The sequence below is a fragment of the Brachycentrus maculatus genome, unplaced genomic scaffold, assembly GCF_059751285.1.
Source record: "Brachycentrus maculatus isolate JH-2025_06_01 unplaced genomic scaffold, ASM5975128v1 h1tg000055l, whole genome shotgun sequence".
Classification (NCBI taxonomy): Eukaryota; Metazoa; Arthropoda; class Insecta; order Trichoptera; family Brachycentridae; genus Brachycentrus; species Brachycentrus maculatus.
The window spans coordinates 3410334-3427932 of record NW_028280809.1 but is presented as its reverse complement, the minus strand read 5'-3'; the positions used below and the strand labels follow the sequence as shown (position 1 = coordinate 3427932).

At 32.2% G+C, this 17599-nt stretch overlaps 1 protein-coding gene across 44 annotated transcripts in view; it reads left to right on the top strand.

The window, feature by feature from the left end:
- Positions 1-15770, top strand: part of ens (MAP7 domain containing protein ensconsin) — a 290307-nt gene extending 274537 nt beyond the window's left edge. For 27 of the 44 annotated variants that reach the window (XM_088278186.1, XM_088278173.1, XM_088278164.1 and 24 more), the window contains 8 exons: positions 158-324; positions 1003-1480; positions 1844-1964; positions 3130-3268; positions 4639-4857; positions 5366-5721; positions 13318-13595; positions 14765-15770. In XM_088278186.1, coding sequence (XP_088134312.1) covers positions 158-324; positions 1003-1480; positions 1844-1964; positions 3130-3268; positions 4639-4857; positions 5366-5721; positions 13318-13595; positions 14765-14781 — 1775 coding nt within the window. In that variant the 3' untranslated portion in view covers positions 14782-15770. Of the gene's footprint in view, positions 1-157; positions 325-1002; positions 1481-1843; positions 1965-3129; positions 3269-4638; positions 4858-5365; positions 7569-8141; positions 8376-13317; positions 13596-14764 lie in introns of those variants that run through there. The other 17 variants (XM_088278187.1, XM_088278175.1, XM_088278166.1 and 14 more) reach the window with 2 other exon arrangements.
- The last annotated feature ends 1829 nt before the right edge of the window (positions 15771-17599 follow it).

Below are 17599 nucleotides of genomic sequence, written 5' to 3'. Positions count from 1 at the left end.
ACTCCTATAATAGGAAATAATCCAGGTTTGTGAACCCGTATTTGGACACACTTAAAATGTTGTTAACAAATAAGAAATTAAAAAATTTCTCTCTCTTTTATTAGAACAGTGCTCTGTAAATATGTAGTTATGTTTTTACCAATAAACATTTTTCTAGATGCAGTGGGAGCAGATGGGAAGGTAGTGGGTGTGCGTGCTGAGAAGCCTCCGCTGCCGCGGGTGCACTCGGCGGGCACCGGGAAGAAGGGAGTCCAGCAGCCCCCCACCCCCACACAGGACAAGCCCGAGGTGCCCAAGAGGGCCCACAAGGGTGGCTCCGTTAAGGCAAGTATCGTCACTATTATTACATGCCAGTTACAGGGACAGTTAACACAACAAAATACAGGTACCCATCAGAAAAAATGTTGAAAGAATATAACATACTTGGATACTAGGCAAACAAGTATTGTTAAACTAGTGAATACTACTCCACACACAAAAACGTATACACAACTATGTAGCACAGACATAACACATGATGAAGACAAGATTATTTAAAAAACATTAATTGCTTGTATAATACAACTTATTGAGTATTATGACATTACTCACAAATTGTTTATAAAGTTGCTTTCATCAACCTGTCGATGAAAGCAACTGTAGTTTTCGAAACGAGTCATGTGTAAATGAAATAAAATTCAATAAGTGGCATTATACAAGTGTTTATTTAAAAAAAAATCAACACGTCATTCCACGAAGTTAATGCCGAATAAATATATAATATAAGACAAAGAATGTTTATATATATATATTAATATATACATCGCAGACTAACACTATAGTTTTTAGTATGCAAAATTTTCATACACTTTTTGCACCTAAAATTTACAACATCCTACAAAAAACATTCAAATAAGATGAGAAGAGAACATAAGGAATCCCCGCAGATAATGATGTAATGGTTGGTTATGCTGTGATTCCAGTTTTCAGTTTCATGTTTATAGTGTATTTGTTTTTTTCCAGGCTTCTCCCCGTCTCACTCCGCGCTCCACTCCTCTCCAGTCCCCGGCTACCGATCTTCCTCCTTCCATTCTCCAGGATGTCCAGGAAACTGCGACATCGGAGTTGGAAGAGAGCACCACTTCATCTGTCATATCTGAGAGCCAGGTCACCACTCTATCCTCCAACACCGACTCCCAACTTACCAGCTCCTCAACGATCACCGAGACTGTCAAGCAAGTTTCCAAAGAAGACGGAGACCAGACCACCCAGGTCACCACTGTGACCACCGTCACCGCAAACAATAACGGCGACGTCGTGCAGAGCGTTACAGAAACAATCATCACAGAAGACAAAGTAGAGAATGGAAAAGAGGACATCGTTCCGGTGCAAAAGACCGTGGAAGTTGTGAAGAAGGTCAAGGAAGAGATTGTTGAAGTATTTACAAAACCACAGGAAGTTGCACAACTCCAGGATCCGTTGGAAAATGCTGATATGACAGGTAATTTGAGGACCTTTTTACAGTATTTATGAATTTAGCTTAACACACTATGGACGGGAAAGGTATTTCTACCCGTCAGGTCAATTGATGCTTAAGGACGGGAAGGGTATTTTTACCTTCTGCGCCAGCCTTATTTCAAAGTCAGAAAAGAAAGAATTACATATTTAATGTTTTTGTACGAAAATTACGTACCAATATTTTTGTTAAGATCTTTACTATATGTGCATAATTATGAAATCCCGTCGCCAGCGGTCCACAGAAGTAAAAAACACCTGTTCGAAATGTCTTAAGCAATTCTCTGGTTAAGAGGTTTAAAGCGTTTATTGAAGAATGTTCCTGTAATTGGAGGTTTGTGATTTGCAGCATCCATGGCAGCTCGTCGGGGAGTCATCACAACGGAGGAGGAAGCCAAAGCGGCTCTGGCCGAAAGAAGAAGATTAGCGAGAGAAGAGGCCGAGAGACAGGCTGAGAGAGAAAGATTGAGGTAAATATATTTAATTGTTTAGTTTGTAGAACTCCATTAAATCAAAGTGAGATTTTTATTTATTTATTGATTTGGTCTTTAATTTGTAGAACTCCATTTATATTCAATTCGAACACTGATTTTTAGATTACTAAATTGTATTTTATTATTAAAAACACATAAAAATTAAATTTGTAAAAACTGTATCACCTTGTTATGACATTTTCAATCTAATATCTTGAGATTTTTAGTTGAACAGGTATCATATATTTAAATTAAGGTTTTATTTGCATCTTAACATGGATGAATCATTTTATTGAGATGGAATACATCATTGGCCAGTTAATGTTGTCTACCCATAATTGATATTTCACGCAAATTTTGAAAAATTATACATGTATGTTGCCACACAAGTAACAAAACCATATATCTTTTCAATCAACTTCTTGGGCCACATTTATGGTTAAAATTAATAAGTCAGCAGATATCATTCATTAACCCTTACTTCGATTTTTTGCGCTTAGGTCCCATGTCGGATGTTATTCAACATTTTTTCCATCATGAATAATAATAATATTAAAACCCTTATCCGCACCCCAATGGTGCATAGGGCACTGTGTCTTATAAACGCAGTGTTATCATGATCGTTTTACACATGAAGGAAAGGTGATCAGCCCTCCGCTTCAGGTACCAGTCCATAGTAATATTGAATAAATATTACAGTGAAACAATTACTTATATTTATTTTTCCCCCCTTGGGAATCGAACCCGGGACCTCCAGAACAGTAGCCGAGCAGGCTGACTATTACACTACGGAGGCGGACAAAAACTCAATTTTTCATCATTAGTATAATTTATTTAAATTCCAAACTTACAATTTTGTCACTCGTATTTATTACGACAGTATGTGGAGCAGAGGACAAAAGTTTTTTTCCAATTAGAATGTAACTGTCTACCTGGATTTTTTTTTTTAATTTCGGTGGACTGGAAAGGGTTAATAGTAAATACATTTTTAAATGTCATTATAGACTGAATAATACAGTGGTACAGATTCCTCGACTCACGGTAAAAAACCTCATGAAAAAAATGTATATGTAAGCTGAGTTATTAAAAACAGCAGGTCCTCCCACCAATGATGCCATTTTTAAGGATTATGGGTAACAATGGATCTATGTATGGTTTTTAGATTAGAGAAAGAGGCGGAAGAGGAAGAAGAGAGACAGAGACAGGAGGAAGAAAGACAGCGTCGCTTGGAGGAGGAAACCATCCGCTTGTCGGAACTGCAGCGCCAGTCCGAAGACGAGAGGCTACAACAAGCCATACTCGTAAGTATTTTTTTTACTTATGAAATTTGTGCTTGCGATTTTCTCTTAAATAAATTAGCACAATAAAGCTGCAGAAAATTATTGCTAAATATGCCCTGTGGTGCAGCCTTCTTCAAAAAAAATTACTTAAACGTCGGATTTCATAAATTGACCACAATTTAAAAATGTGTAAATGTAAAAAGGTTAAAACTAAAAATTGAAAAAGAAAACCAACATATCGTAGAACGGGGCTACTTGCACTTTGATGTGTTACTTGAACCCAGTACAAAAAAGATATTTAAATCTGTATTTGGTCTACAATAATGAACGTATCGTGACAATAAGTGTCACCTGTCAGGGAAACAATGAATCATGTCCAAACGTTCATTATTGTAGACCAAATACAGATCTAATTTTTTTTTTGTACTGGGCTCAAGTAACACATCAAAGTTCAAGTAGCGCCGTTCTACGGAACTATTTTTTTCAAAATATAATGATATTTAAAAAAAAATATGTATATCTTTTTGCTTGCAATTAAGTGTTTCCTATTTGTAATTAATAGTTATGCTTTACCAAAAAAAATTAACTGTCTATAGGTAGCTAGCGAATAAACAATATTTGATAATAAGAAATTCTCTCAACTTTGCAAACAACGAGGTAAAAATCAAATCACGTGGAATCCACATCCCCTCTGCAATCCAAAGATTCCTGGCATGTCATTAATGTTTTAGTAAACATTGTCATAAAAAACTTGGGGCAGTTAACACATTGAAGTCGGGCGGTTTTTACATCAACGCTGACCCTAATTTAGGGTGGTATACTAATCACAAGCAACCGCAAACCTGATTCCGATCTGTAGTGTTTTTTGGCGTCTCTTGCGCTGTACCAAAACCAAGCAAATATTGTAGAACGCTTATAAGCGTGTACCGCTTTCTACTAATACATAGTATGTAAAAGACTTTGTTTTCTACAAACAATATGTTTATATAGGTGTTCACAATACAGTGCTAATAAGTGTCCTCTATGGAACTTCATATATAGATATCAGGATGACCTAGGTTGAGGCCATGCCAAGGAGATTATTTATTTATTTTATTTGTTAGGGAATTACACAGCTTGCACATTAAAAATATTTTTTTAAAAAGTTACACTGACAATGATAAAGCCAATTAAATAATTCCACATTTATGTTATGAATACTGTTGATCATTAAGAGATAAAAAAATGGAAGGGAGGATGGGTGTGTGTGAGTGTGTGTGTATATTATTGTGCAACAAAAATTTTAGGTGAACTTTGTTAGTTTGTTAGTTATCAACTCAAGTTAATTGACCACTCTTGTTGATAGTAAAGTTAGTTAGACATTCCCTGGTAATGTTAATGTACGTTTCCAGGAGGCGCAGCGTCGCACGGAAGAAGAAAGTCAACGCCGCGAAGCAGAAGCGCGCGCCCGGGCGGAGCGAGAGGTGGCGGAGGCCAAGGCGCGCGAAGAGGCGGAGCGCGTGCGCAAGGAGACCGTGGAGCGCCTGCGTCGCGAGGAGGAGGAGCGCGAGGCTCGCCGCAAGCGCGTGGAGGCCATCATGCTGCGCACGCGCCAGGCCAAGCAGAAGAAGGTCAGACATTATTTCTCTTATTTTAATTTAAGTTGTACTTAGTTAATTTTGTGGTAAAATCTATCCATATTTTATTTTTTATGTAGCTTTACTTAGTAAATACATACATACCACCATTTCTTTAATTATGACGCGTGTTTTGATGCATTCCGCATCATTTTCAAACACCGTAAACAATATTTGTATTTCCAATACGGTGTTAGAAAATGATGCAGAATGAATTGAATCATATCATTATATAATTTTAAGAAATAGTGATATATACCAAGTGAAACATAGATTGATATTACCACATGACTGCCAAATCAATTAATGAAAACAAAAATGGTCCAACTTATAATAGAAATTAAATCAACAAAATATTGCATTTTTACAAACAAAAATTCTGAGCATTGCTAGCTTAATGGTACATATTAAAATTTGTTTATGTTGGACGTTGGTGCAGTAGACACTCAGTTATGTAATAATTTATTTGTAAATTTATTAAAATATTATCTTTTTTTTGTAGGACGGAGATAAGAGTCCCACAGAGGAAAACAAAAGTCTCGAAGAGGCGGATCAGAAATTCATAGAGAGCAAAATGGCGACGGTCCCGAGTGGGGAGGAGACCTCCCCCGACTCGCAGCAAGCCGACAGCGAGTCCGCGTACGAGCTGTCCGTGCGGGAGCGCGAGCAGGCGCTGCTCAGCCACGCGGGGACGGGCGGCGCGCAGAACGGCACCAACGGCACCAGGGATCGGCCCGCCGACTCCGCAAACCACTACGCCGCGCAGAACGGCCACACTAAAAGTCAAATGAACGAACTGAATAATTTTATTAATACTAGTGAAAGTCAATATAATAATGTGGCGCTCGATAATGCAGTGTAAGTATTTTCTGATATTTTAATCTTTGTTTTATACTTTTGCACTTGAAGAGTGGAACTCAAATTCAATCTTTGGCCCAAATCAGATATTTTAACACTTGTTTCTCGGTACCCCGTCATTTGCAAAACAAATTCAAGAAGGATTTATTTTTAACTAATCTAAATGTGTATGATTACATTTACCTTCCCTGTACTTACTATCCTACCTGCAGACAAGCCTTTAAAAGTTTACATTTCTATAAAAGGCACCTTTTTCCTATTAAAATACTGAGCATTTACATATTGTTACACTCGGTTGGAAAGGTAGAATGGGGATAGAAGATATGTGAAATATGTATATCACCAGCATCAAGACTAAATGATTTATTCTTTTGCATTTTTTTATTATAGAAAAAAGTTTGTGTTGAAACATTTTTTTTTCTTTGTTTTATTCATCTTACTTGTAAATTTTTACAAATAATAATTTATGTACGAAATGAAATAAGCAAAAAACATTTCATTACATAAAATTTCGTTTTATTAAAAAAAAATTGTAATGTTCCTTATATGTATATCATCAATAAAATATAGAGTATGAAGTAAAATTTTATAGTTTTCCGTTTACCTTTGTTTAATTTTGTATTTTGATATTACTTATTTATGAAATGTAAAAATCATTATGTTGTGTTGTAGTCAAAAACGCAAAAAAAAATGCAAAATCTTCTTCAAAATTAGGATATATCCAAATAAAAAATGGGTTACTACTGAGGAATAACTGTACATTAAACGCTTATTTTTATAAATAAATCTTTAAAGGTTTATATGACTCTCGGATTAGTTTTGGACTCCGCTCTTCAATTAAAAATGTGTAAAATTTGAGATGCACTCTATTTATTTACTCTGTTTCTTTCTTTGGCTGGCATTATTTCATTTTCAACTGCTAATATTGTGTAAAAAGATGCTTTTTTTTAATTATTCACCTTTAAAAGCTACATATGTTTCATTAATCAAGTGGATGAAGGGAATATTTGTTAATCTCTATTTTTTCAGGTTTTACTCGCAAAGACGGCTTATTATAAAATTATAAAATTCTATGATTAAAATATCATTTTCGTTATGTTGATTATTCAACATATTTCCAAATATATTCTATTAGAAACCCACAAACAGTTCCATACCAAACAGGACTGGCACAAAGCAGTTTTTTTTACCATTTCTCGATAAAACTTTAAAAGGAATAAGCCTTATTTGCATGTATACACCTCAAGTGTGAAAGATTACTTCAATATTTTAGTATTTTTTTTTCTTAAATAAATAGTTCCACATCTGTGATTGTAATTATGAATGCTTGGCAACTCAAAATATTAGAGTTTTGACATATTTTGACAATGATAATTTGATATAATTTGATGAATGAAGTTTGACGTATTTCTAAATAAATTCCTCTCACTTAATTATTTACATTTGATTGATATTAATCAGCATTTACATGCTTATTTCATTGTTTTAATGACTGTTTCTATGAGAAGTTATAAGTAAATGTTTACAAGTGACCCTGTTCTTTGTATCTCCAAATGCTTTTGAATATAATGTTGAAATCTATCTTCTTTAAGTTTAGCTATTTATTAGGACATGTTTACTGTTGTGTAATAAGTTGTATGAGATTTGTAAATAATATGGTGCTATTGTACTATGCTCAAGCTTATTAATATTTAAGTTAAATTCATTTTTTTATTTATTTTACTGTGTTGTAAACATCCACTTTTATTGAATGCATGATAAAAAATATATCATTGGTGATATTGCGAGGAGAGTTATCTGAAGAACATAAAATTTTACAGGAGTGTAGAAATAGATCAATATTTTTAGTATATTATTAGATTAAAACCAATATTTTTAGCTTTTCCACTTTATTTTTATTTGACCAGCGACCGGGTTTCGTCATTACCGACATCATCAGACTGGTGGGAGGGTATACAAATTGTTATGTTATATATAAAACAAGGCAGGAGTTGATAACCATGATTTGATATAATTTTATTGAGAAATCAATTTAATTTGAGTGAATTTAAGTATTGTATGATATTTAAAAAAAAAATATTTTATATAAATAATTTTTATTTATTTTTTTTTTTATAAAGAAAAAACCTTTATAAAAAATATTTTTAATATCATACAATACTTAAATTCACTCAAATTAAATTGATTTCTCAATAAAATTATATCAAATCATGGTTATCAACTCCTGCCTTGTTTTATATATAACATAACAATTTGTATAGCCCCCCACCAGTCTGATGATGTCGGTAACGACGAAACCCGGTCGCTGGTCAAATAAAAATAAAGTGGAAAAGCTAAAAATATTGGTTTTAATCTAATAATATATTAAAATGCAATTCCATCACGAAGTGTCAGTGGATAATATAAATCAATATTTTTAGGTTTTTATTTAATACGGTCATCACATAATCTGGGATACCATAATTTAATCCATAGTTAGTGCCACCATGGTTACCAAGATCCTTCTGCCTTTTGGCTTAAAACGCTGTTTATTCTTTCTTCTTTTGATATCTGTCTTAAATAATTCTGTCAAAACATGTACTTTCATGCAGTTTCCCAAATTGGGCCGTGTAGATTTCAGCGCCCGCTATTTTAAGGGTTACAAATAAAAATACATTCATCATCATCTTCTAAAGGCAGCGCCTTGTTGTGTCAGCCACTTGTCTCTGTCAGTCGCCATCCTCTTGAGCTGCGAATAGGAGGAGACGTCCATGAGCCGCTTTAAATCCTGGAAGTATGAAGTTCTTGGGCGGCCTCTTGTTCGTTTTCCCAAGATTCTTCCTTCGAAGATGTTGCTAAGAAAGGTGCTATGTCTAATTGAGTGCCCTATTAGCTTGGCCTTCCTCTTCAAAATATGATTTATAAGCTCTCTTCTTTCTTTTACGTCCTGCAACACCTTTTCGTTGGACTTCCTTACGACCCATGATGTTTTGGTCATCTTCCTCCAAAAATACATTACCATGATAATAAATCGGTTCTCGTGAAAAAATATGTTAATAATAAAGAGTATCGCATTTTTCCGCCACATGCTGTTAATGCCACAATCGAATTGAAGTGCTGTGATTTTGTTAGGAATATTTTGTGTCAAAATATTATGACAAAATTATCTTAGCGCCTCAGTAAGAAAAGCTGGGTAGTAAAAAGGTTTTGTGCACTCCTGCGAAATTTTCCATTTAAAGATGGTCTTTATGCAATTTTTCCAATGATATGTCATTACAGAATATAACTTTAAGTTACAAGCGAAAACAAAGCTAGCAATCCCTTGTAATATTTTCCCTAACTATTATTATGTAAAATCGATATAATTTTTTCATTTGAATTTTTATTAACAAATTAATGGCTATTCTAGAATACAATATCATTATGTTAATTGACATGTTTTTACTCTGAACCTTTGCCGGAATTTTTTTTTTTTACATAATGAAACATATCTTTTTCATAATTTTTGCTTGTACTTAATTTTGGTTATGTCCTGTAATAAAATTTCATATGCTTTCACCACTGCACATGCTTTATACACTTTAAAATCTTTGGTTTCCTTTTACTTGAAGGATGTTTTTGTATTATGTCACCATTGTGTATTTTATGTAATCTTGTGTAATCTTGAAATGAGATATTGGTCTAAATAATGCCTCTCTGATTCTATTTGGCTTTCCTAATGTACTGTTCTCTTCTCAAAGGTTTCCGACAAATAGTTTACATATCGTAATATCATAAATAAAACTTTATTTTATATGAATTGATTTTTTTTCTTCGTAAAAATGGCAGTCCATTGTAAGAATGAGACATTTTTCAAACAATATCCCTTATATCCATATGCATAAAAAAATATCCAACGATTGGGAAACTATTTCTATTCAATATTTTGTATCAACCCAAAAAAGTCTAGTTCTCAATATCAACAATACAAAACCATTTCAAATCTTCATTTTATACAGAACTAATAAATAATCAATCACTGATATGTCAAAAAAGTATTTTAAATGTTTAAAAAATAAATATGTATTTAATTAAATATTTAAAAAAAACTTAGGTACAGTTTTTTTTGGCCAGCGATATTATTATGCTTGTATTTATTGGAAGTTAAAAATTATATTTATATACTACGTAATATGGAGAAAAAAAATAGAAACATATTTGAAATATTAGCTAGGTATTGATTAATTAATTACCACACTTTTATAATCGAATAATTATTGCTACATTTCATTCGAATGAAATATTTTGTATGAATTTTGTGATATATTATGTTGAGATTCTTTTTATGCTGAAATAATATTTTTTCGCATGATTTTTTAATATTACTCTGAAATCAAAGTGTTGCATCACAATAGTGAGTCTATTAGTAGAGTTGTGTTTACATGAAATTGTAAAACATGAATATCACTGTATAGAATTATGTTCATTCAAATTTTACTCAACAAATTTGAATTTATTTAGTTATTATTAAAATTAATGAATTTTCATTTTTACGGACTTTCTTTTTTCATTACTTGTCAGATTCCCTGTTGCGATCTTATGTGGCATTTACACAAAGCCAATTTTTAAGGTATTTCACCAAACCGAGGCAATAGGCATTCTGAGACATCTGATGTCCCCGAGCCAATCCATTAAAAGTTTTTTGCTTTCGGTTCAGTGGAATTGGCAATAATAGACATCCCAATTGGCTTTATGCAAATGCAGCTTAGCAACACTTAGAATTAACACAGGCTTACGCAGTTTGTTAAATATTTTTAAAAATCTTAATGTTCGTATTTAGTAGATAGTCAACGTGCCTGTATTTACCTGCCAATTTAGTGCGTATAATTTTGTAATGTGAAGATACATACTTTTATAATAGAAATAAAAACGACATTATGTTATGTACTTTTCCATGTCGGATTATATTTTGTAAATATTCTAAAAGTCTATTGTACGCTATTACGAGTGAACATAATTGAGAATATATAATTTATGTTCTAGTTATTTTGTATGAAATACTTGTGTGTAATGTATAATACTTGAATTTCTCTATTAAAACTATAACACTTACATCTTAACAATTTTCTTTTATTCCCCTTAAATATCTAGTAACACATTCTACACTCTTTCCTCTCCCTTTTCTCAACAATCTCATACAGGTACTAATTTTAGTATACGAGTTATGAGAAATGCACTTAACATATTATCGGGTGACTTTCTTTACGCTTGATTCTCTTCACACCTGTCACACTGAGAACTAACCAAATTTTGGGAGGAATATGAAAGGATGAACTAACAAAATGGATTCTGTGTCGTGTGAGTACTCTATATTCATAAATAACTTTTTCCTAAACCTTTCTTTTCTCTTTATTAAAAGAATTTTAATTCCAATTTCACACTCATCGTTAGAGTTTTCTGTAATTAGATATCCCTTAACAGTACATTTCCCATTTAAATCATTCTAGCGTACTTTTGTAGGAAAATGCCAAATAGTAATAACCTTAGATAAAATACTAAACATTTAGAATACATACAAGTATAACATACAGTTCTAATGAAATTTTAATGACATTTCTAATTTACTTTTATAACAAAAACTAATTTATTTCACATTACTTTATAGGTATTTGTGTATATACACATTTATATGGTTGGGTATCGATTTATTAAATATAATTTTTAAAAATCAGGTTACCTTCTCTATTTATGATTTGTTTTTAAAAAGATGTTTACAATTTGAATTTCATTTAAGATTTTCTTAAGACTTGTTTTTTTAGTTTAAATCATAATTAAAGGAAATTCTAATTATAAATTAATATTTATCAAAATGTCATATATCATATGTATTTAATGTAAATACAGGCATTGACATTTGCTAATTATAAGATACCAAATCAATAATTTTTGCATGCCATTTTCTATTAAAATTACATATTATTGAAAGGTTTAAAAATTCCAGTGCCTACTTCCAATTAATAACTCACTTTAAAATTAAGCTGGCAATATATTAGTGTAATTTGTTTTCTTATTTTTTATTGTTCTTCTAGAATTACAATAAATTTGATAAAAGCATGTTCTTATTAAATATTTTAATGTGTGCTTATTTATTTTTGTTGCTCAAAACTTAAAGTAATATATATGTAATAAGATTGTGAAGTGTATAAATGATTGTTGTATTTATGTAAGATATATTGGGAGTTCACGTAATACTTTGTTGATTCACATCATAGTTAGTTGTGATTAATAATTTAAGTTGTGTAATGTACAAAAATTATATTTTCAAAGCATAGTTTGTTTACAATTGTTATATTTGAATAATCATCACGGTCCCATTTTACCAAAAAACGACATATCGCTCACTCCTTTCAAGAACGTCATAAATCAAAAAACTTGATTTTTCAGGAGAACGTTTTAAAGTTTAAAAATATAACACAATATATTAAAAATAAATATCAAGTCACTTATTGAACTTTTTACTGTGCAACAGATCTTTATAGGTAAAACCTGAAGGTTTTTTCTCCATTTGAAAAATATTTATTATATTTAAAAAAATAATTAAACGATACCTTTTTTTGAAAATGTAAAAACAACATTTTCTGCCCTATAGCGGGTAAATATTAAGTTAAAAATATGTCTCTTTTGCTGTGATATAGTACATTTTCTAGGCATTCCGAAAACATGCACAACTGAAAATTGACGTTTTTTGATTTATGACGTTCTTGAAAGGAGTGAGCGATATGTATAATGTATAAATGTTTTATTGAATTAATTATATGCAAAGTAACTAAGTATTTTTCAAATTAGACTCAGCAAAAAGCTGTAGGTATTGCAAAATAAAATCCTTTGCATAAATTTACATACCTTCTGACGCTGCAAAAATTCCTTGGGTAACATTGTTTTTAAATTGCTCTTTAGAGGTTGCATACTTTTACAAAATAATTTCAATCAACTGTTTCAAGTTCTGCATATACTTATTACATTGTACGTTGCTTAATGAACATAAATTTAGCTCAGTAAGGCTATGTTTAGATTATGGGATTTGACTTGCATGTTTGAGATGCTCGCATGATTTACTGCTCATGCTTTGTGAATCTCAACTCGTATGAATTGCTTGTATGTCACTTATGTGTATGTTGAAACAGAGCTCAATATACTCTCAACGTAACCGTTTTGTCAATGTGCATAGATTTTCCTAATTGTAAAAGAAAAACATTTGTTTTTTTACCACTTAAGTTATATTTATTTTATTTTTATGACTAGTTTCGGAAGCTTTGCTTCCATCTTCAAGTCCAAATATGTATAAACTTTGCAGTACATATTACAGTTTATAATTAGACCTAAAGATGGAAGCATAGCTTCCGAAACTAGTCGGTAAAATAAAATAAATATAACTCAAGTGGTGAAAAATAAGTATTTTCTTTTACAATTTCATAATGTCTTACCACAATGTGAATGACGAAACAGGGAAAGAAGCACATTTTAGTACTTGTGCATAAATCACATTATTCGAGCATAGCCTTTCCCCCAATTATGTCAGATCTTCAGTCAGTGGTCTATTACCTAGTATTGATTTTAACCTTTTATTTTTTCTTTCAGAATACAGAACAATGTAACCAACCTGTTGGACATATCAGAGGTAGATCTGTTGAACACAGCCAACAAGAATAATCCATTTCTTGTTGACATAAACACAAATGGGGGTACTCTAATTCAGCCGCTCAACAACCAAATAGATGGCAACAATATTACCCAAATGATTGACATATCCGGGGATTCTATTACCAAGAATTTTGTTAATGAAGATTCCATGAATTCCAATCAAACTTCCAACTCTCCATTTATCACATCATTCCAAGATAATCAGGAAAATAGAGGTACATTACTGCATACTTTATAATAAAATTCCGTAGACTTATATCATTGTTTGATTTATCGCTGGTTAAATGCCTACAGGCCACAACGCATTTTTTTTTTTAAATATCTTTATTCCGAAAACGGTATCTCAATCGTTAACATATCCGAAAAAGAGATTCATGATTCTAGCCTTAGAAATGTCCATTACATTAAAAATCCTGTGTCTTTTTCGAATATGAAAATGTTGACTATTTAGATACCATTTTCGGAGTAAAGAGTTTAATTTTTCTTTTTTGTGTTGTGGCCCTTTGGCATTTAACCAGCGATATGATCTGCATCCGTAGTGTAGCGGCTAGCGCGTTTGGCTACCATTCTCTTTGTAGAAGTGCTAGGAGAGTCAAAATAAATATCAGTGATTTCTGACTCTAATATATATTTCATATTATCCTGAACTGTGGTACCTGAAGCGTAGGACTGATCACCTTGCCTTCATGTAATTAACAATCAAGATGACCCGGTGACAATATGACACAGTGCCCTTTGCATCATTTTGTGCAGATAAGGTGTAGAAGAAGAAACAGGGATATTGTTTACACGTCCCCCCTTACAGTTATTGAAACTACTGTTTCCATGTGTAGTATTATCTGATATTAAACAGATGTTTAAACATGAGTATTTTGTTCAATGAAAATGAAAATGCTTGTCTATAGTAAAGAGTTGGGTAAACACAAATACAATTTTCGTTTTTTTTTCCTATCTATGTAATATATCTTTATTTTAATTTTTACTTATCACAAATTTCACCTTCTTACTTATCAGTACCACCCTGTTATAAGTAACGTTTTTTTTATCTTAAAAATTTAAAAATATAATAAGTAGTTTTAAATTAATGGAACAAATATTTTTATAACTAACGAGCAAATATTTGCTCAATGGTTTAGATGTAAATTAATATTGACTGTATCGATTTGCTTAAAGTGATAATGACTGGGGCTTTTATCTTGATGAAATTCTATTGTGCTATTCACAGATTAGTAGTCTTATTTATTGTATATTACATTGTACACTTCTAAGATCTGAATGCTCCTATAAGTGTTGCTAACTCTGGTACAACTCCGTATTCTATAATGTTTCTTAGTGTTTCGGGATGGGAAAGATGGTGTGCATTAACATAATTGTGTTGTTGCAGATGTATCATTGCTGTGAATGGTGCCGAACCAAGGTGGGAATGTAAAGGAGAAGTAGCATATGAATGGCCGCAGCCTTCCCTGAGAGGCGCGGCAACGTAACACATTAATCTAACATAGGAACATATTTTTCATTGCCTACAACATACGAGTGCACAAACTGATGATATATAAAATTTATCTTTTTTAATTGATAAAATTTTAACTTAGTCGGGTGTCACTATGGGATACAAGACACAAGCATAATATTTAACTAATTTTATCCCAAAATATATTATATTAGGTGTGTTAGTGATGAAATTTGAAATATATACGGAAGTGTAACATATAAAATATAATATGCATTTTTAGCTTAAAGATGATGATAGCTGCAGATATTTGCGGTTGAATCTTTAGCGGACAATATACATAGGAGAGCGAGTTTGGGCGGAATAGATTCTTGCCTTATTAGTCGTAAGTTGAGGAATCTAGAGACGACCAAGCGGAGGGCGGAGTTCGGTAGTATTCTGTACTACTAGTCGGGTAGAGCCCTGAGCTAGTTTGGTAGTGCCTCGTACTACCGCTCCGGTAGTATGTTGTACTTCCAGCCTGGTAATACTTTTTACTACTCCCGGAGTCACGGTGTTGTTATCTTATTTATAAACTATTGGGAAGAGAATGGTCGGCGAGGAACTCACAATATAGCTTGCTAGTCAACCAAACGCTGCTTCGAATCAGTTATATATATATTGCAGTCAGTGTTTATAAGTAAACTGCTAAATAATGAGATTCAACATTTCTATTGCACACATTTATTTCATTCTAAGTGAAATGCATTTTTATAGATCCTTTTTTTTATTACTTTAAATTGACTTACAATAACACCGAGTATGTTAACGTATGAATTGAGATATAGGATTTTTATTTATTAATATGATCATGTTTTCACTCTTTAAGGTCTTGTTCAATTTTTAATTTCAATGTTATCTTAATTGTATAAAAGCCTGTAATAAAGAATTATTCAATTTCCCTGCTTTTTTCCTTTGAAATGCCCTTCAACATCAAAAGTAAAAACTACCACTATCATCGTGCCATTTGTCAGGGTATGCAGAGAGGACACATAATTCAAACATCTTTATCTTCCACACATTGGTTACGAGTTTACAAGGGTTCAATCAATCCACATAAAGGGCATATTAGGGTGGGGACTGACCGGAGCATTTCATCATAACGTCGCCCGCGGTGAGCATCCGATTATGGATGGAGCACTCGGAACGCTGTACTGACTTTAAGAATACTCGTATCGAAACGTGTTACGTTACAACAAAATGACTCTGGTCGGTCCCCACCATTAGTAGAATCCTTCTAACCTCAAAGGATGTCATGTTGCATGGTTAGATATACATGACTGGAATTTAGTTTTGCCATTTTTTGCCTAAATTTTTCATTAATGAATTTTATAAAATTCTAGTAACATTAAGAAGTAAACTCACACATCGCTCACTCCTTTCAAGAACGTCATAAATCAAAAAACTTGATTTTTCAGGAGAACGTTTTTAAAGTTTAAAAATACAATACAATGTATTAAAAATAAATATCAAGCCACTAATTGAACTTTTTACTGTGCAACAGATCTTTTTAGGTTAAACCTGAAGGTTTTTTCTCCATTTGAAAAATAACTACTATATTTGAAAAAATAATTAAACAGTACCTTTTCTTCAAAATGCAAAAACAACACTTTCTGCCATGTAGCGGGTAAATATTAAGTTAAAAACATGCCTCTTTTTCTGGGATGTAGTACATTTTCTGGGCATTCCGAAAACATCCACAACTGAAAATTGACGATTTTTGATTTATGACGTTCTTGAAAGGAGTGAGCGACATGTCCAAGAATAGATTATGAAAGTTATAAAGCTGCTGCCTTAGTATGAAAATGATAAGTGGTATATAATAAGCTGCAGCTGGAATATAATATGTGGTAAAATCTTGATATAACAGACGTCTATTCAACGAACTTTGGATATAATGAACAAAAAATCCGATCAAAGTATTTACTGTGTCAGTTGAGTTCATCTATATTATATTCATTTTCATAATTTTAGAGTTTATTATAATTTTTTTTTAAAAAAACAGCAAACTTCAAAAGTACAAACAAAACTTGTTTCGATATCAAACAGCAACATCACTTCATGAGTGTTCGAAAACAATAAGTATAATTTTGTCCGTGTTTTAAATTGTTTATTTATATCTAAATAGAGTGTTCGTTTTTAAAAAAAAAAGTTATTTGATTTATTGAAAATGGACTTTCGGCTTTAACGAACACCCCCTCCCCCCAACAGTCAGTAATATTGTGGTTTTACTGTACTTGGATATGAGGTAAAATAATATTTGATTGATTGTTGCGATTGATTTAATTATGCTACATTTTTGTTAATAATACTACATTAAAATTAGAAAGTAATAGAGTTAAGGCCACTTCAACTGTTGAATTTTTTCAATTAAAAAAATTACCAGTTTGGTATCTACATTAACATTCTTTTGATTACTAAATAAAAATATAGGTGGCAGCAGCGGCGTCCCGCGCGTTCAACTTTTTGAAAGTTGACATAGTGACGTAAGAGAAGGCGTAGCCAACTGTCAACGGTAGACCTGTTTACTTTCGTTACTTGTGAGTACTTGGACTCGTTCGTTCCGTTCATATAAAGTACTCGTTACATTCAGCGCTTTTGAGTTCTCGAATACATTGATTCATTTCTTAAATTATAATCTTCGGCTGAGAACGCAAAATTATGGAAGGATTGCATAGTCGACCTTAAAAAAAATCCTCATGAAGTTTTGCAGCCTGATTTTATTCTGCA